At 37.5% G+C, this 21,661-nt stretch overlaps 1 protein-coding gene across 1 annotated transcript in view; it reads right to left on the bottom strand.

The window, feature by feature from the left end:
* Positions 1–18,498, bottom strand: part of CTNNA3 (catenin alpha 3) — a gene marked incomplete at its 3' end in the record, with an annotated part of 502,263 nt that extends 483,765 nt beyond the window's left edge. Inside the window, exons 1-3 of the mRNA XM_080620404.1 lie at positions 17,992–18,498; positions 11,682–11,874; positions 2,720–2,886 (exon numbers count right to left, since the gene is read on the bottom strand). Of these exons, the coding sequence (XP_080476530.1) occupies positions 2,720–2,886; positions 11,682–11,874; positions 17,992–18,093 (462 nt within the window). The 5' untranslated portion in view covers positions 18,094–18,498. The remainder of the gene's footprint in view (positions 1–2,719; positions 2,887–11,681; positions 11,875–17,991) is intronic.
* Between the last annotated feature and the right edge of the window lie 3,163 nt (positions 18,499–21,661).

The raw sequence follows: 21,661 nt of genomic DNA, 5'->3' as shown, positions 1-21,661 counted from the left end.
TCATCAGTCTCTCATAAATGGGTTTGAAAAATATATAAATAGATCATTCTCCCTTAAATACTTCCGTATTGATTAAGAACTGACTAGTACTCTACAGAGTTCTTTGATGATGCTGGACAACTTTGTTTCATTTCATACATGAAACCAGAAAAAAAAAAATCCTTGGTTAGAATTTTCATTTCATTTCTTCTACTATTACTTTTTTTTTTCCATTTTAAAAATTAATTTTGGCTCAGTCCTTTAAATGTCTCAATTTTATTTTATGAGAATTATAGAGATTAGAGTTATGGAAATAAAGAGCAATGAAATTTCTCATCTCTTAAATGGTTCATAAAGCTGTAACATCCATGTCTGTGAAGAGAATAGGCTAGATGTATTAAACTTTTAGAACAGGTTCAAAGAAAAACTGCTCATGACTTTTAAAAAGAGTTGATCTTAAGTCATATGAACATGCAGACATTAAGACTATTAAAGCTGATACAGCACAGACAAGGTCTATTTTCTACGCTGCATCCACTGTATGAATACAGTCTTTTTGTCAGAGCAATTCCACATTGAAGATAAACTGACTTCCTAAGGGAGTTCTAAAGTATTATTAAAGGTAAGGACTTCAAAAAGAGCAAAATTGAGACTCATTAAAATACTTAATTGCATTTAAATCTGGCTCAGTTAGGCATGACCAAATGTTGTTACAAATTGAAGTATGTTTAGGAGCATATGTTGAAAGTATTCTATCTTCTAAGTTGATTTCCTGATTAGATATCAATATAAAAAGATACCAATACCACTGATAGCCAGGGCAGAGACTAAATAAACATGGGAAGTGTACCACCTTCCTCTAGGGACTAGGGTGAAACTTTTTACATAGACATTTTGGAGAGCGTTATGCCTCACTAATTTATTCTAAGAGTCAATTAAAGAATTCAGTTGTCATTCTTACTCAGAGAACTAAATTAAAGTATGAAGAAGAACAAGAAAACTTAATTGCACTCTTTGCAGTGTTTTTCCTGAATATGCTTTTCATTCCTTTATGATTTTCATCTACTGTTTATTTTCATTTTCAAAGGAAAAACATGAAGTGAATTACACAGTTGTTTAGAAACACTGAAACTCTAGGAAGGAAAACTACCCATTTTATGTCTCTCATGTAAAACATACTGAAAACATTTTAGAAGGGTGCATCTAGGATTATGAAAATGCATATGAAAAAATGTAATAGGCTACCAATGAAAAAGATCATAATTTAAGAAATTTTCCACAAATGGTGCAAAAGCAGTCCACTCCTTTTACAGCTGACAAATTTCATACATATGTAACAACATAGAAGTTTCTGCAAGTCAGAGCTCATTTAGCTTGTACTGCATCTCCAACAATTGTCAACATTTGATGTTTCAAACACAGCACTGAAACCCACACAACATTGTTTTATTATAAAACACTGTTACTACTGTAAGTGGGAGCTAGATTTTCATTCCTCTGTCTTTACCAAACTGAACTTGCTTCAAAAGGGTCCCCTTTAAGTTAGCAGGTTCTCCTGTGGCATGAGGCATTATTAGAGGTGGCACTGATTATTCACCTCTACCCTGAAATATTAAATCAGTCAACGGAACTTAGAATTTTTATCAGTCTGTCACACATTACTGAAGATGCTAGGAGGAAAAAAAAAAAAAAAGACAACAAAACAAAAATAAAACAATTTCTTTCTCTTCCCAGCAAAGACATAGACTGAATGGAGTAAGGAGCCAGAGAAGAAATGTCAATAAACACATTTCTGTGGTCAGACATACGATCAAATAATGCTTGACAGATTAAAATCACACTGTTCAAAAAAGGAAGGAAGCTTGCTCACATGGGACGCTATGGCTGACATTAAAGGAACTTGAATTTATGTAGACATGGAAAGTATGTTGATGTTGAACAACAGAAGTGTGGACATTTTGCCTAATTCAGCAATAGTGACAAAATCACTGGTTAGTTTTATATGAGAAAAGAAGAATGAAGCCATCCCTTCTGTATAAAGAGAGCCAAGTGGAAAAAAAGGTGATGCAAAACACAACACTTATGATATGCTTCTAAAATACATTATTCCTTTGAGTAAAAATAATAAGTGGCTTTTAGACAATATTTTCTACTGCACAATTTTTAAATCTTTGCCAGCATTTGGGCTTTCTAGTCTTCTATCTGCAGTGTACAAATATATAGTTGGAGTTGGGGGGTTGCTACAGGCCTCTCTCACACATCTTCCCCCTCTCCTTCTACTTGATGTCTCCCACAAAATTACTTGAATACAGAGATAGATCCTTACCTACCCAGTTCTTTCCCTTGTAAATATCCACATAAAATTCCACCTTCAAGATTCTCTTCAAATAAATTATTCCCTACTACTGCCACAAACATCAAGAAGGCTTCATGCATGAAAAGCTATATAGCAATACAAGTAATAAAATAGGAAATAAGAAATCAAAGGAACTTAAAATATAACTGTATGGATAACCATTCATTTCCCCAGTTCAGATATGTTCAGTTAGAAGACTTCAGGTTTTTTGGTATGTTCTACAAATCTCATCTAGAATCTATAGTTCTACCAATTGCCAAAGCGTTATGTGCATGAGATCTGCAACACCCAGGCACAAAAAAAAAGAATTTTAAATGCAGAAAGAACAATGAACAGACACTTCTCTGGCTAAAGGGAGCCCAAGTTAAGTCAAATTCTACTCACCACAGTTAAATGTTCCAGTAAGTATGCCACATCAACCATGTCCGCCAGAACTAGAAGCCTTGTGACAGCTGTAAGCAGACATCGTGCTGCTTGGACAACAGCTTGCCTCTTAGGCAGATAGCAGGGATCACTGGTAAATGCCTCTGCTGATACCTTTAAGGCTTGACCTGCAAAATGAAGACATAAATTCCCTTAGACTATATCACAACAGCGAGGTTGCCATGCCTTGAAATGAAGGTCAATTATTACAGATCATGCAGAATGTTCCACATTTTGAATTATGCCCCCTTCCTGCTCTTCTGAATCATTTAATTCTGAAATAATTCCTTTGGCAATCACACTGTTGCTCTTCACTGTACACAATGAGGCCAGGAATGCTTTGTTAAACTTTTCCAGTCACTGCTTTTTATATTACTATGTACTTTGCTGACCTTGCTATTAAATAATTCCTGGTTACAGAAGGGAATCAAGTTTTCTCATCATAAGTATAAGTTAATGGAATGAAAATCTCATACACTTGAACACAGGACTGACATAAAATATGTGAAGTCCATGCAGTGGAGCTAGTAACAGTGCCAGTCGACAATATATTGCTGTGAAACATGAAGTTTTGCAAATGAAATTTAACAGCGAGAACAATGACAAACACCCAAGTTTCCTTTCAGCAGTGTGACACCTAGACTGAGAAAAAAAAATGCCATCCTACATTTCCAAAAGCATTTTGAAGTCTATTATCACCTGCAGAGCTTTGCTAGTGATGGCGCAACCTTGACAGAAATCACTCTATGCAGAACAGCACTGGAAAAGTCTTGTTTTCAGCACAAACTGATTAAAAAAAAAAAAAAACCACCATTAAACTTTTGAACATTTGACCCATTAAACTCTATATAACAGCTTGGAAACCAAAGATAGATTGATCAAAAGTCACAAAAAATCAATAGTTTCAGCTGTGCTAAAATTAGGAAACATCATCGTATGTACTTTGTACAAATCATGTACTAATCAGTAACTACTGCAAATTTATAGATATACATACAAAAATAAGGGATTTCCTGTAATTACATAGATATAGACTTCCATGTGCTCCCTCAATCAGAATTAAATGAGAACTATTCAACTGCACCAGTTTGCCTGACTGGTTCTATGTGTGACTTCATTTCTCAAGACTCAGAGATAAAACAAGTTTTACTGTTCTTAATAGAAACTGCATTTGAGACAAATACTGAGCAAAGGCTACAGAAATAAACCTCCTAATTACTTCAGAGTCCTTATACAAGCATCTGAGATAATACTGGCCTGATTCTCAGAACACTGGATAGTTCCAACATGCTGAAACTCATCTGTTTTCCAATAAACACCCATCTTTAATAGTGCTGTTTGGTTCCCTCTTGGATTTGTTAAAGTTTTTGTGAAAATCATGTATCTTAAGTACATGCTTAGCAAACTCTATAAATAAAAATCATACCAAACTGAGATCAGGTTCTAGCACCTGCGACATCATAAGCTACTGAAAATAAAAAATACCAATTTCTTGTGCTTGGGACAGCAAGTTTGAACTTTTCTCTAGTAGTTGGTGAGATAATGCACCACAGCTGAGCATATCACAACAAATAAAACTACAGGAAATTAAAAAAATATCAAATATTAATCAGAATGACTGATGTTTAAGGTTCCCTATCTGCAATGGACAGAAACACCTCTCCAGATGAGTACCCTTTTCAGTACTAGAAGTTTCAAATCACTGATTTGAGCCCAGTGAGAGAGTAAATCCTGCTAACATGCATACATATCTTTAGATGTAATTCTGAAGGTGACTATTACAAATGTTAATAAATTAATAGCAATTTGGGAAGCTTTAGTATGATTTTAAGATACTAACTCTGGAATTTCCTTGTGCCTTAATAAGGACATGGGAAATACAATGCATACATACTACCATAAATCTAAAATCCTCGCCCTTTCATTTCTTTCATGAATAGAAGCAATCAGCAGTCAAAGAATCCAAGAAAAAAAAAAAAAAAAAAAAAAAAACAACACTGAAATGAGAAGTTATAAACCTTAGGCAAAAAGACCTAGGAACATGCAAGATAACTTTGCAAGACTGAGCCACAGCTCCAAAGCAGCAACAAAGGCCAACATTTTCCCATGTGACTGACAACCGTCTTCCCATTACTGGGGTAATAAATACATTAACACTTTGCTCAGTCACTCAGTCTTAGCTGTCTACTGAATGCATTAGCCAATAACCAACTACTTTTTATTTTTTAAGTTCAGTAGCTCCTGCTACTAGTCTCTTTGCACACAATAAAAAGGGTCCAAACAATAAAGGGGTCCAAACAAAACTGGCCTGTAAAGCAGAGCTACAGATTTGAAAGGAACTGGTTGGGAGTGGAAGAAGTTGAAGTACTCAGTTGTGAGAAGCCAGACAGGAGTGAATGGTGAGCCCAGAGAACTGCATGTGCCTTCCAGAAGTCAACGTTGTTGAAGGCTATTGTGCCTTCTGGAAGAAAACAGCCATATAATCCATATGGTGTCCTTCAAGCACCTGAGAAATTCTGAAACCTCAAATAGTCCTAAATCCTGAAAATAATACCATTTCAATGCTGGTATTTTCTGGGTACTTGAGCCACAAATATGATTAAGGGACTAGAGCACTTCCCGTATGAGGAAAGGCCAAAAGAGCTGAGGACTGTTCAGGGTGGAAAAGAGAAAGCTCAGAGGGATCTTATATTAGCATATATAAATACCTGAAAGGAGGCTGCAGAGAAGATGGAGACAGACTGTTCTCAGTGGTACCCACGACAGGGCAAGGGGCAATGGGCGCAAACTGACACACAGGAGGTTCTGGCTGAACGTCAGAAAAGTATTTTTTCCACTGTAAGAGTGACTTAGCAGTGGTACAGGCTGACTAGGAAGGTTGTGGAGTCTCCATCCTTGGCGATACTCAGAAGCTGACTGGACATGGTTCTGGGCAGACTGTTGGCCCTGCCTGAGATGGGCAATTGGACCATATGACCTTCTGAGACCCCTTTCAACCTCAGCGCTTCCGTGATTGAGTGTGTGAGCAAGGACAAGCCAGAAGGATGTAAATATGACCAATCCCTTAGAAAGAAGCTGGACATAAGCTGCGATGGCTGGATGAACAACTATAAAATCATGACCCTAAAACAGAGGTACAAGATCCAGGCTAGGCAGACAGGAGCTATGAGTACAAGCAGTAGAAAATTACAGCTCCAACAACAACATGATGTTAGAGCTGCCTTTAAATGGATTACACAGCATGACAGGTTGATGCAATTTTATCCATTTTACTGTAATTCTCATCAAGTGGATGTTCTTCCATAATTATATGTCACAAACAGTTAAACATGAAAAACAGTGCCCTTTTAGTGGCACACAAATAGGGAAGCAGAAAGATGGGAGGATTCATAGTATTTCAATTATTCTAGACATTCAAATGAGAAGTAATTCAAAGTACCAAAGTCAGGATATATCATAACTACATAATCATTGGAAGACAGATACTTCCAAGATTCTATTCAGAACACACAACACACAGATGGATGACCCCCAAAGTAAATGGAGTTATTACCATTAGCTGAACAGCTACTGCCAGCTACTGCCACTGTCAAATGCCCACTAATTACACATGCACATACACAAAAGGATAAACAAAAACAAACAAAAAAAAAACAAAAACAAAAAAACCCACAAAAACAAAACAAAACAAAAAAAAAAAAAAAAAAAAAAAAATAAAGAAAACCTATGCTCAGGTATAGGGAAAGATAGAAACACAGTTCCCAAGTAATTTTTAAAAAAGTTAGAGGATCCACACACTATATCCAGCATCAAAAATATCCAAAAACTGTCACTGCAATTCCTTTGAAAACAAAGTCAACTGTAAGCCTGTTGGTAAATTTGCTGTTGGTAAATAGCTGACAAAAGGCACACACGTCTGCTGGGCTGCTGGCCGATTGCAGGCAATCTGTCTACACAGACACTTGCAGGAACACCAACTGCAGTCAGTGAGCACCACTTAGAGATAGTGTTCAACATCACACTCTGACAGCAGCTAAATGTTCTTTATTGGTTCACGCAAGACCATCAGAATTATGCCTTCTTCTTTTATTTCTTTGAATAGATTTTCTTTCTTCTACTAAATCCCATTTAAGGACCACATTTCCATTTGTTTTTACATCTCGTTTTCTCCTCTCATTTTTATTTTTAACAGCAACAATGTGAAATCCACATGGAATGCAGTGAATTTATGCCATTCTTGTATCCTCCCACAAGGAGGTATTGTTGCCAAGAAAGTCCACTCCTCTGAACTGCACCCTTAGAGGCTAGTGGATTTACAGTTCCAGAGAAATACAGTTGTAAAAAGGAGCTAATTGACTAGTGGAGGGAGGGACTTTCCAGAGTCAGTAAAAAGAGAGGATTTTAAATGTCCTATTCTCAAACTTGATAGAAAACTGGGGGGGGGGGGGGGGGGGCAGAATCTCAATGGCTTATACTAAGAATAGAAAACTTACAAATTGATTTACACTACTATTTGCAAATTCAATTTCCTTAGGCATGAACTAACACATAAGCAGAATCACTATCAGAGAAGGCTGGGAATCAATGTCACATTAGAACACAAAATAACCTACCCTTTCCATAAAACAAGAGATTAAGCAATACTAGTAACTGGCATAATCATCTGTTCTGCTCCCACAAATACCATCTCCAATCTGCTACAGCAAATAAAGGATCCTGCTTCAGCCAGCCAGCTGTAAGTGACACTGTGTCAGGGCAAAGCAGATTGATTCCTTCTGCATGTTCCCAATATTCAACACCATAATAACTCAGATTCTCACAACAGCTTTCTGTAGATATTAAAGGACATTTTTCTTCTGCCACACAATCCCTTACCCACTCAGATACCACTGTATTCTGTTGCACTGCAGTTATTTCAGAACTGCATTCCAGGAAGTTCCACTTCCACATGTCATACAGTTCTTTCTAATGTGTAACCAGAGCCACCACACACCCCTTTCATACCTTATACCCATCTCTTCATTCCCCCTTTCCCACTCAGGAACATCTGATCTGATGATGATGTCAGAAGCTTTTTTACAAGGGATCTGTTCTTAGTTTGATTAAAAGGGTGTACAGGACAGGTTATTTTGAGCCACTTGATTATCTAAATTCTGACTCCCAAAATGAAAGTCCCTTTGATGCAGACCATACGCATGTACCTCTACGCAGGATAAGAAAACTTAGCTTATTTTTAAGACTTTTTGGGGGGACAAATACGAATATAGTATAATACAAGAGATCACTATCCCCTTCCTGTAGTAAATATCCTTACAGTACACTCCCCATCTTGCCAGTGAATGGTAGTTTCTTCTATGCCATCAAAGTCTTGTCTCCCCTGTTTAATGCCAAGAGACATTAAATATGGACATCTGAAATACCTTTTTTTTCTTTTTTTTTTTTCCTGATTTCCTTTTAAAGGGTAACTGAAGGCTCAAAATGTAACTCCAACAAGTAACTTGCTTTGAATTCACTGTTATGTGTGATGAAAGGCTTATCTAGGAACACGCTTGGGCCTGATAACAGCTAAACACATGGAACATTGACATGACAATAGGCAGAAACAACTCAGACAACAAGTGTTGTGATTCTGACCATATATAGTCAGTAGGCAATGGCAATAAATACCAAACATTTTAGCTCTGCCTGTACAGCTGTTCGAAATCTATAAGCAACCACACCTTGACATAAATGCAAAAAATCACTACCCTATGTATAATGCTTAGACTTTAATGCAAATTCCTAAGAGAACGTTTCCCTACACAAACTACATCGTTTGTCTTAAATTGATTCAATATCAGAATTGGGACATCAGTTATAGGCTGATATATAGCATCAGAAGCATTCATGTTTGAACAATGCTTAGAACCACAGAATCATAGAATAGTTAGGTTTGGAAAGGACCTTAAGATCATCTAGTTCCAACCCCTCTGCCATGTGCAGGGAGACCTTGCACTAAACCATGTGACCCAAGACTCCGTCCAACCTGGCCTTGAACGCCACCAGGGATGGAGCATTCACAACCTCCTTCGGCCTTGCTTCTTACTTCTTTGTGTAGAAGTCAGTTATTTTATCATTAATTCACAGCACATTATGAGTCAGAAGGCAATTTTTTGAAATCTGGCAGCAAGAATTTTTCAAAATGCTTGCATTTGGGTTTATTACACTACTTTAGAATAAAAATGTGAACATGAGTACATCTAACAAAGCTTCACCGAACCAGATGAACAGGAAAACATAGCATTTCTAGGTGATGCACACAGTCTACCATCCAGAAGTCTGCCTGATGATTCAGTCAGTAGAATTCCAGAAGACGGTGAATCAAGATGTGGATGGAGATTGGCCATGGAGGTAATGAGGAAAGATGGGGAAGTCCAATGTGTACCTCAAAGGCATTTGATTTTCGGGGAAAACAGCCAATGCTTGTGTGTGTGTGGATGTACACATATATATATATATATATGAGACAAAAGCAATGGTATATTGAAAAATGTGCTGTGTTTTTGACTTTCAGCTTGGGGGCCAGAGAGCAAAGACTTTGGAATGTCACCAGAGGAGGAGGTGATGTGTGCTGAAGAGGAGAGCAACTGACAACACAGAGGTAAGCCCATCTGGGCTGCTGCACTGCAGCAAGATATCGCTGCCTGGGTACAGAACCTGGTGGTGAAGGCCAATGGGCTTTTGGTATTGCTGCTTTGAAGACAGAGGAAAGTGGCCAGTACTTTATCTCCAGAGCTGAGGTAGGTTTTCCATCCCACTTTCTCATGTTTTCTCTGTGATCCCACAGGTAAAACCATAGAGTGGCCCATGGCGTGTACCTCCTATATCTTCTCTCTCCAGCAGTAGGAAGCCTTTAAGCTTGATATCATCATCATACTGGCTGCAAGGAGAGGCCACTGTTTGCTGAAGGTGTCTCAGGACCACAGAGAAAAATGACTGCTACTGCTGAACCCAGAACACCCCTTATTCCATAACCATTTGCGCTTCCTTTCTCAAGAGGAAGCTCAAATTAAAATGTGGAGGCCCTCTATATTAAAATGATCAGCTCCAAGACTATAAATCTTCAATAAAACTTTGCAGATGTCAAAAGAAGCAGAAACTAGATCCATTCAGGGAACATGCCTGCCACCCATTATAGCAACACCTCCTTTTAGGTGTCACTAACAGAACTCAAATGAGTTTGAGAGACCATCTACTGACAGCGTTTGTCAAGACTGAACTGTAGTCAGCAAAGCCATAGCCATGGCCCCATTTCTGAAGACATCAGATGAGTCACTAATGCATCAGACGAATTAAATATGACAAGTCTTCTATTTATCTTACCTTCACTGTTCACTTCATCCTATTTTGCCCCTTTCTTCCCCAAAACGTTATTATAAGCAAGATTAACGGCAGCATCTTGGAAAAAGCCTATCACTCCTCTGAAAGGAATCCCTATTAACGAGCTCCAAAAGTATCAAAGCAGCATTTTCACACTAGCAAATGACATTCAAAAGAAAATAATTTAATACTCATGTTACAGATTCAACTCAACAAGCTGAGTGACACAAGCGAAAATGCAAGAATTGGTGAGAGAGTATTTATTATTTCCAGATGGTATGCAATTCTGGGAATGATAGCTTGGCTCACATCTGAGTGAAAATACAAGCTGTAGTCACATGCGAAAATTCATAACTTATTTAAGAGTATGTTAATAAACATAGCTGCTAGTCACCACAAAAGTATGCCCACAGAAGATTAAACACTATATGCTATGACATGCATGGCAGGTGACCACATACAAGCACAGTTTATGATCCACATCCTTTCAAAGAGCTTGAAGTAAATAACATGAGGCATTTAACAGCAGCAGAATGTGACTTGAATAACAGGCAATAAAGTTACATATAATGCAGCATACCACAAATCAAAAATGATACACAGCTTCAAAAGACTAAAAATATCTGCAAAATTATCAAACTGCTATTTATTTTACAGTTGTCCACCAACTTCTTAAAAGTATAGATAGTATACTTTATGTTTTATTTTTGTAGTTATCTCTGGTCTTGGCTGAGAATAAATAAATAAATAGAAAATGTGAAATATTTTTATATAAAAATCAATATAAAACTATGCATTTTATTCTCGTGTTATCTGCCTGGAATGGATGGGCGAACTTTAAGAGTATTCCAAAATTAATGATTTTTTTAAAAGCTTCAGCTGATCAGTGTGACAGATAACAATGACACTTGCTGGTCATAACGCTTTCAATCACAAAAGACCTTAAGGTATCTCAGACACCATACGCATATATCTAAAATGCAGCCACTTCTGGATTCAGAGGAAGCCAATAGCTAGTAATCATTACCCTGAACAACAACAGAGACTCAGAAACTGCCCCTGTTGTACATCAAAGATGACAAAAAAACCCAACGAAACAAACATAAAAAACCAACAGAAAAAAACCCCAACCTCATTCAGTTGCAACTTTAGTAACAGCAGGGTGATATAAAGACCCAATTTAAGCAGCTAACACACAGTCCTTAAGGCACAGGGAAGATTTCTGGTTTTAAATTTTTGACTAAAAGGCCTTAAACCCAGATACAGGTAAATAGGTCTTTTCAAGAGCATTAAAACATGCATAAACTTAAGCTTGTGCTTAACAGCCACTAAAATTAACAAGGTGCAACCTGTCTTACTTGGAATGTTTTTCCACAATGGGGTCCAGCTTGCACACTTTACCTCCTTACAAGTGGCATATGAGAACATACAATTAGACAACTCAAAGTTCAGACATTTGTACATCATAATATATTTCTAATGGATATCCTAGATCATTTTGATAGCAGTGTTACATGGTTAAACTAATTCCTTGTGGTGCCTAAATTAGTTTTCAGATACTTACTCTCTTTCTGGACATCAGCAAGTGCTGAATGAAGTTCTTCTTTAAACACAATTGCTTCCTTGGCAATTTTTTCCCCCTTGTCCAACAGATTCCATGTGGCTTCTTCCACAGAAGCTAGCAAGACACGAGCTCTTTTGGAACGGCCCTTTTTCTTACTAGAAGGATTCTGTGGACAGTTCACTAGTGTTGTAACCTACATTTAAAAGAAACAAAAAAGACAATAGAGGTGTAAGTTCAATATAAATTCACCTATTATAGTTCTCAGATTTTAAAAAAATCAAATATACTTAAGAATAAGCAGTGCTGTTCCCCCGATTTAGAGAGAGACAGGCAAGCTCAGCATACATACTGAGAATGGGCAAAACTACTGAATTGAATCTGACAGATAATTTTACATAACATGCCTCATATTTGTGTTCTTTCTGTATGATCAAAGCAAAGTCAATAGAAATCTCACTGTCACATTAACCCTGATGCAAATTCCTGACACGGCTTATTTTAAAATTTCTTCATGATGAAAAAAATTACTACTGCTATCTAAGGAAGCTTCAGCCAAGGCAGGAATTATAATCAGTGCTGAATTTTTCCATCTCCCAAGCCATCTCAGAAGTAAATACTTCAAATGAGTACAGACACATTTCAAAATGCTTTCTTCTCTTATAAAGGAGGATTGCCATGGTCAGAACTCAGCACCTCAGAATTCTCACGGGGCTCTCAACATTATAATTGCACATAATTTTATCCAAAATGTAGGTTTACTGCAGCTTTGTTCAAATTACGTTTTTTAACAATGCACTTCAACATGCATGAACGTATTTTTATATAGCATCCTACTCCACATTCCTTATCATCTGAGCACAGCCCCCACATTCCAACAGAATGTTTCTAACAGACCGGTCTCTAGGGCTTTGCTAGAGCTGCCATGCTAAGGAAAGAATCTTAAAAGATTTTAAAATACAAGTTCTACATAGGTATTTTAAAATATATTTATAAATATATATTATACTTTTTAATTATAATAATTTATAATTTTTAATTATACTTTTAAAATATACTTTAAAATAGCTGCAGTACAGCTTGTGGTTTGAGTTGCTCTATGAAAAAGTGCGCCATTCACGGGTAAATGTGTGCTAGCTGTGTCCTGCCTCACCTCTAGATCTTTTTCATCAATCAGTACTTTTAAAAGTAACTGACAAACATCCTCTGGGAAGCATTTCTATAAACACACCTCTGACAGACAAAAGCCCTGACCCCTACATCATTCATGTAGAATTGTGAGGGAAAAAGGATCAGCCACTTGACATCGATGCTTGGGCATGTCAGAAGGGAGACAGTAACATAAATAACTCTAGCTCAGATTGTTGAAGAGGGCTTGGGTATCTTCCTGACTCTGGCTCAAAGAAAGTAAATGAAATTATGTATTGCACATAAATCAGCCAGCTGATACAGAATGCACTGTGGATAACAATCTTAATATCTTTTATTTTTACAAACCCTTTAAAATTAGTTCTAGAGCATTTAATGCAGTTTCCATTATCATATTTTTTAAAGTAGTTAAAGAGAGTATAGGCTGATACTTCCAACAAGGAAGACATAAAACACTGTAAAAAATTAGATATTGCCCCAGAAATACATCAAGTAAAAGACTTTGTGTCTTGATTATTCAATAACCATTCCCAGAAAATGCATGTTATTTCTCAGACTTTTACTGTAGTCTCCTTTATATGCAAAATACCATTCTGTGTACTGTTCACTCATATTTTTTGGAGGAAAGGAAACAAAACAAATTGAAAAATATGAAAAATGATTCCTGCAGGTAAAAACTCTTGACTGTAACCCTCTTCATCTTGAACTGCCAGGAAATATCAGAAGCAGCTTCTGATCTCAAATACAAGTCAAAATTTGATAGGTCATTCTTGGCTCTTGGAGAGTAAGTAATACAGAACAACTACTCTGAATTTTCTAACAGAATCCCACTGAGGAATGCAAAAAATTCATGCAGATCCTACACAGAAAGAATGGAACTACACAGTAGCTAATATAGTGTGCCCCTTTGATCCACTGTCAACACAGCATGTGCTGCAGTGGCAGAATACCAAGTCAAAATGATATCTTTACAGAAAAAAAAAAAACCCTAAACAAACAAACAAAACAAAACACCCCCATTAATCCTGCTTATGCCCAATTGCATTTCCCGGTTATTAACACCTTCTTACAGCCATATTACAGCAGGTCTCCCAGGGTTAAATTGACATCATTGTCCAGAGGTTATTTTGTATCTCTGGTAGGAATAACAGAGCTGTACTAAAAGCACAAAGCTTTAAATGATATTTTCAAGCCCATATGCCACCACAGCTGCAAAGCTGAATCATGATGTTGTTGCCTGTTACTGCCATTATTTATTAGGCTGAAAGGGTGGGATTTTTTGTCATGATTATCCCAAATACTGAATTCCTAAGGAACTGTGCAGCAGTTCTTCCAATGCTATATTCAGTTTCTGCCAGCCCTTATAGACAATCTTTTAACATAGCAGTAGTTAAGAAAACAATGCCTTGGGTATCAAAAGCTTTGGTTCACCTTTTCTATTAATAAAAAATTATTTTAAAACATCATAAGCTTTTTTTATTTAAAATTATTTTCAGTGTAACTACAATCCCTAAACATTTTAAAAAAACAAGACATGAACTCAGTGATCCAATGAGAACAGCAGAACTGTTTCAAACCCTGCTCACTGTTTCAATTCCAAAGTATTGCCCATACAAATAAATACTGGTTAATCACTTTCAGTGTGCATAAAGCAAATTCACCATAACTAAAACTCATATTACATCATCAAAACTCATCAAAACCAAAATATCACATAAAACTAAAGCAAACAGTGTAAGTTTTCTGTATGAGCAGACTTCTGTCAGTGTGGATGACAGGTGAGAGTAAATGACTTTCAACTTGCCCATTTTTCATCAGTGAAGCAAGAGACTCTAAAATACATGGATGTTTCTACATACTTTGTAAAACGTACCTGTCTCTTGCAGCCATAAACTTTCCTTAGCTCATGTTTGTATAAAATATAAAGATATGGAAGCAAGAGGTTTTCAGGAGGAAAAGCTCTTACAAATACTTGCTTATGTACGCATACACACCTAATGCATATATTAAGTATGTGTGTATAAATAAATATATAGAAAGAGCTTTAGCTACAATATCCAAATAAGTGTCAAATTCACAGCTTGTAAGACTTGCAACGACTGCAAAGACAGTTACAAAGTGTTTCCTGCATTAAGTGATACGACTCTCATCAAGTCATATCTTTCAAAACTTTTACTTGTAATATGGTTTGCTACAGAAGGAAGTTTATACCTAGCCATAACTGTAATCATTATATAGTATAGCAAAGAGATTAAACAGACTTCAGTGCCTCAGGATGACATAAAACAAGAGAATATTTTCCATTATATTAATTGTTATATGTTGTGAGTAAATCTAGTAGAAGCATAACAAATATTAGACATCAACTATGCAAATGAAAGTGCTTTATGATCTACTGATTGCTTCACACTACTCCATATCAGAGTGCATCTCTAACCTCTAATAAAAACCCAGAATTAAGGAATAATTGTTTGTCTGAGCAAGTACTCAATTTACATTAAGGCAGCTGGCAGCTGAATTATGTCAATTTGGACAACTGTCACTTTTAATGTGCCAGACACATTGTCAGAGAACTTTACCTGAAAGACATCCTTTCAAAACTAACGTCCTTAAAGCACCTGGAATAAAACAAAGGCCACAGACAGATGTAACCCCTTCTGATGAGGGGGCAGTTGGACAGGATTAAATAAAATTTTCTGCAATACATAGAAAACAGAGTAATACAGCCCCATGAGAATACAGATTGTAAGGTTGGTCACAGAATTATACTAATGCAGTTACGCCATGTCGAACATACGAGTTTCTCTTTCTGCAGAGCCCTTCACAGCACTTTCCACTCAATCTGTAAATTTCCCTCCCACAATCCTGTTATGAAACAAACAAAGCATTAAGGTTAGGAGGGGGAAGAGACAATCAAAATTGTATTCTCTTTGAACCAAAGTATTTCCATTTTTGGCAGACTCAAGACTTTTAAAGATGCTTGAGAAGAGTTTAAAAAACTGTTCTGTTTTAGAACTGTATCTCTTTGTTATGACAGGGCAGCTTGATCCTGCAGAACTCAGGTCAAAATTTACATTTCTTCATCTCCTCTAAAAAAAGCCACACTGTTGCAGCTGCTTGAGCACCATCGGGCATACTGATATACAAGAGAAGGTTTTAAAATGCAGTCTATCAAGACCTCTACTCCTAGTACTCTGAAACTGATTTTATAATCCATCCTCTTATGATGCTCCAGCTTGACAATTTCCCACAAACCACTGAACTGTTAACTAAGGTTTTAGACACTGTCAATCATACACAAGCAAAAATAAATAAATAAAGACAGAAAAAATGCATGAAAGGCAGGTGGAAATGAAGTAATGATAAAAAGTAAAAAGTTACTTTCTGAAGAAAAGAATCTTCCAGAAGGAATAAATGAGTAAGGGAAGAAAAGAAGATCAAAAGAAGTCAAAAATAAGAGAAGAAATTTCAAAGATTATAATGAAAAAGGAATGAAACTGGATGAGCTAGTGAGAGGCAAAAGTTTCAAATGGGGAAAATACAACTTTATTAAAGAGAAACTTATTTCAATAAATTATTTTTAAAAGCAACTTTTCTTATAACTAAAACATGATCGGCACTTCTTTGCTTTTCCTAGCTTTTAGTGCACATACAGCACTTCTGGTATAAAGGACTTTTCCAACATGACAGTCCAAATAAACATATAAACCATTACACCAAACATACTCATAATCTTATTGTCCTCATCTTTCATCTCTGTATTCTTCTTCCCTCCAATCATTATGTGCTGCCTCTTTAATTAGAATCTGACTGTTCCCCTGTATCTGGTCACCATTCTTTGGCAAGCCCAAAGAAACACCATGCAAAGGACTGACTCCAGACAAAGAAGGAAAGATGTCATCACAGCAGTGTGTGTGAAAAGAAGTGCATTCCTGGAATAACAAAATTTACCACGTACATAAGTGGCTAAGAGCAGTCAAATGAGTTGTATGATTTTTTTTTCCTTTAATATCTGTCAAAGTAAAATAATAATAGTTTCAGTCATAATTAAATGGTTATTTATCTCAAAAAAAAAGTTGCAAATGGAGAAAAATAATTGAAAACTTGGTAGACGCATCTTTACTTTTTTCTATTAAGCTGTACACCTCCAACTTTTGCATGTTCAGAAATAGTTACAGAGTACAGTTCTCTATCTGGCTTTGCTCTGTGTACCTGAAGTCATCCTCCCAGTAAGTTTTATTTGTTGATTGTTAACTTAACCTATTCAAAAAAAGTTACTGTCTTGTAAGAGGCATCACAAAGAGCTCAACCAACCACTGAATCCACTTCATAGCAGTTATACCTGACCATCTTCACAACCTGAAAAACAACAAAGTATTCTTTTACATTAGCAAGTGAAAGGAAATTCTGAATAAAGTTGCACCTATCTGCACCTACACAAACCACTGTCAGAGCAGAGACTGCCATGTGAACACACCCCTAGGCACCAGGAAAAGAATACTAAGTAAGCAGTGTACACCTGTGATAAGTAGTTTGATCTACCTCATCTTGTCAAAGCTGAAGGACAATGATAAGCAGGCATCCTTGCATTATGTGTAATTGACTAATTACATGCAAGCACCCAAAATTTTTGTTCTAAGTACAATGAAGAGAAATTCAAAACAGCCTGAGTTTCAAAATAGATATCCTTTCTGTTCTTTACCCTGAAAAATACCGCTACAGAGATCTTTTAACACTTTAATAGTTATACACATTATTTGCAAAATGAGGTCAGGTCTTCAAGTATGTCCTTTCCATTGTACTAAAAAACTCACTTGTAATCCATGCCAAAAAAAAGATACAATGAGATAATCTTTAACACATTAAGCACTGTGTATTTAACCAGTTAATACTTGAAATAGAACTGGAATATGCAGTGAAATTGCTCCTCCTAAAAAGGAAGCTTTATCAACAAACCTGAAAGCATTTTTGTAAATCCATTCAGTGCAGATGCAATTCTTTCCAAAATTCAGATAAAGAAACTCACCTACAGATTTCAAGGCTTGTCTTTTCCACCCTGTCCACTACTTGCAATACGAAACTTTTTGTATGTTGGAAATTCATTTGCAGTGTATTTTACATTTAAACATGGTTATCCAATTTATTTTTTGCAATATTAAAATACCTGAATTATCAATGGTTCCAATAATTTCTCCACTGTAAAGGTCTGGATCTGCAGATCCCGAGGATCAATTTTCAGTTTAATGCTTGGCACTTTTGTTGACATTTCACCTAGGTACAAAAAAAAAAAAAAAAAAAAAAAGCAATAACCAACTATTAGCCACAACCACAAGTCTCACTGCCTCTGTGCCTCTGTACAGTCACAGTACAGAGGTGGTTCCAGAACAGGCTTAGAATTTCAAGAGATTATTTTTTTCAGATTCCTCAATTCTAAATTGTGAAAATATATGCAGATACCTCCATAAACTGTAAAATTACAGATTTAAAGTACATATAATTCCTTGTCTTCTGTTCCAGAGAATTTACCATCTATTAAAAAAATATATACAGCTAACTGCATTAGAAGACCTTTGAAAATAAATTCTCTAGTAGTCAATAAGAAGGAGCTTTAAAACCAAATTATACATTACATTTTTGAATTAAAACAAAATCATTAATGCTATGTGCACAATACCTGTATCTTATAAATTCCAAACTGCAATGGTCATAATAAACTCTTTAAGAACAAAAATACAGCAGCCCTTAAAAGTCCTGACAATTAATAGCAGGAGAAAGTGAAGCATTTAGTTATTTTACACCCTGCAATAACAAATACTTTCTAAGTGCCAAGAAAGCCTATTACTGAAGTCAATAAGATGAAAGTAAAGCTAAGTAGGGTCTTTCAAGTGAATAAATCATTCATTAGGACCTTGATCCAAAGTTCACTGATGTTAATTTAAGGCTTTTCACCCAGTTCACTGAGACGTGGTTCAGGCCTTTAGCCACAGTGCAGTATGTGTCCCAACAGTTATAACTGTGCTCTAGTAGGAATGCAACTGATTATTGTCCTGAAAATAAAATACATTTTAAATTTTCCAGTAACTTAACTTCCCATAAAACATAGCTCTGCAGAGCCCTTTTAGCCAATAAAGACTTTGGATACAAATATAATGGGTATCTGCCCTTTTTAAGCAGGACTTATTACAACTATTGCTGCTGTATAATAAAGTAATAAGATACTGCAATTGTGGAGGCTAAAGAGATATATTGTCACCTTCCAGTGAACCTAGCAGTGGTTTAATACAGCACAGTAGCTTTAGGGTTTCTATAGCAAGTTGCATAGAAATAGATCTGAATTGTTTATCACAGAATATTCATTCCACATTTCACTTGCAAGCAAAGATAATAAGAGCAATTAGTAAAGAATTAAGGTTAAAGGTAATTCAGTGTTTTAGTATTCTTAGTAAAGGTTATACAAGTGCCAAGTTTGTTCTTTTATTACAAGCTATACTAGTCGCACCCTCAAGTTCACAGATTCAAGCTGCATAGAGTGAAGTGATAGCATATAGCATAAAGAACTGATATTTCAGCTTTAATGCCTAGTCAAAAGATAAAGAGAACAAAAACTTGAAATCAGACTGACCAGAATTATACTTTTTCTTCCACGGGCATTAATAACAGAAAGGGAACTACAGAAATGTTAAATTATTTGACCCTGTTTCACACATTTAACTTTCAGATAGTTGTACGAAACTCCAAGGAAATAAAGCTTGAGACTCCCCAAATCACCAGTGTCAGCAGTTCTCTTTCTGCCCAATCATAGAATCATAGAATAGTTAGGATTGGAAAGGACCTTAAGATCATCTAGTTCCAACCCCCCTGCCATGGGCAGGGACACCTCACACTAAACCATGCCACCCAAGGCCTCATCCAACCTGGCCTTGAACACCACCAAGGATGGAGCACTCACAACCTCCCTGGGCAACCCATTCCAGTGCCTCACCACCCTCTCAGTAAAGAATTTCCTCCTTATATCCAATCTAAACTTCCCCTGTTTAAGTTTGAACCCGTTACCCCTTGTCCTGTCACTACAGTCCCTGATGAAGAGTCCATCCCCAGCATCCTTGTAGGCCCCCTTCAGATACTGGAAGGCTGCTATGAGGTCTCAATGAAGCCTTCTCTTCTCTAGGCTGAACAGCCCCAACTTTCTCAGCCTGTCTCCATACGGGAGGTGCTCCAGGCCCCTGATCATCCTTGTGGCCCTCCTCTGGACTTGTTCCAACACTTCCATGTCCTTTTTATGTTGAGGACACCAGAACTGCACACAATAATCCACGTGAGGTCTCACAACAGCAGAGTAGAGGGGCAGGATCACCTCCTTCGACCTGCTGGTCACGCTCCTCTTGATGCAGCCCAGGATATGGTTGGCTTTCTGGGCTGCGAGTGCACACTGCCGGCTCATGTTCATTTTCTCATCGACCAACACCCCCAAGTCCTTCTCCACAGGGCTGCTCTGAATCTCTTCTTTGCCCAACGTGTAGCTGTGCCTGGGATTGCTCCGACCCAGGTGTAGGACCTTGCACTTGGCGTGGTTAAACTTCATCCGGTTGGCATCAGCCCACCTCACAAGCATGTGGAGGTCCCTCTGGATGGCATTCCTTCCCTCCAGCGTATCAACCAAACCACACAGCTTGGTGTCATCGGCAAACTTGCTGAGGGCGCACTCAACCTCACTGTCCATGTCACCAACAAAGATGTTGAATAAGACCGGTCCCAACACCAATCCCTGAGGGTCACCACTCGTTACTCATCTCCAGCCGGACATTGAGCCATTGACCACAACTCTTCGCGTGCGGCCATCCAGACAGTTCTTTATCCACCGAGTGGTCCACCCATCAAATTGATGTCTCTCCAATTTAGAGACAAGGATGTCATGTGGGACAGTGTCAAACGCTTTGCACAAATCCAGGTAGATGACGTCAAGTGCTCTACCCCGTCCATCAGTTCCGTAGCCCCATCATAGAAGGCCACCAAATTGGTCAGGCAGGATTTCCCCTTAGTGAAGCCATGCTGGCTGTCACCAACCACCTCCTTGTTTTTCATGTGCCTTAGCATGCCTTCCAGGAGAATCTGCTCCAAGAGTTTGTCAGGCACAGAGGTGAGACTGACTGGTCTGTAATTCCCTGGGTTATCCATTTTCCCCTTCTTGAAAATGGGGGTTATATTTCCCTTTTTCCAGTCGTCGGGAACTTCACCTGACTGCCATGATTTTTCAAATATGATGGACAGTGGCTTAGCAACTTCATTCCCCAGCTCCTTCAGGACCCACAGATGGATTTCATCAGGTCCCATGGACTTGTGTACGTTTAGGTTTTTAAGATGGTCTCGAACCAGATCCTCTTCTACAGCAGGCCTAGAGTCTTCATTCTCACACTCCCTGCGTCTGCCTTCCAAGACTTGGGTGGTGCAGTCAGAGCTTTTGCCACTGAAGACTGAGGCAAAGAAGTCATTAAGAACCTTAGCCTTCTCCAAATCCAGGGTAGCCAACGAATCAGTAGGTAGGATACTCCCATGGTTTTTAAATACTCCAGTTTAACTTACCCCTCTGTTTGAAGGGAACTGAGCTTTCTCACCATTCACTATTTCAGAAACAAGTGGTGGCTCCTAGTCAAGAAAAGGACTGCAGCCCTTCTACTAGATCAAATTGTTATGTATGATGAAGTTGTAGCTATGCAAGTGTACAGCTCACACCTCTTATTCACAAAGCCACACTGCAACTGTTACAAAGTCCTTTGAGTACCTTCTGCTGGTTCTGTTTTACTGAAGGTAAAATACTTTACCCACTGAGCTTAGAT

The sequence above is a fragment of the Psittacula echo genome (assembly GCF_963264785.1).
Source record: "Psittacula echo genome assembly, chromosome: 6".
Lineage (NCBI taxonomy): Eukaryota > Metazoa > Chordata > Aves > Psittaciformes > Psittacidae > Psittacula > Psittacula echo.
This window is presented reverse-complemented; position numbering and strand designations above follow the sequence as displayed.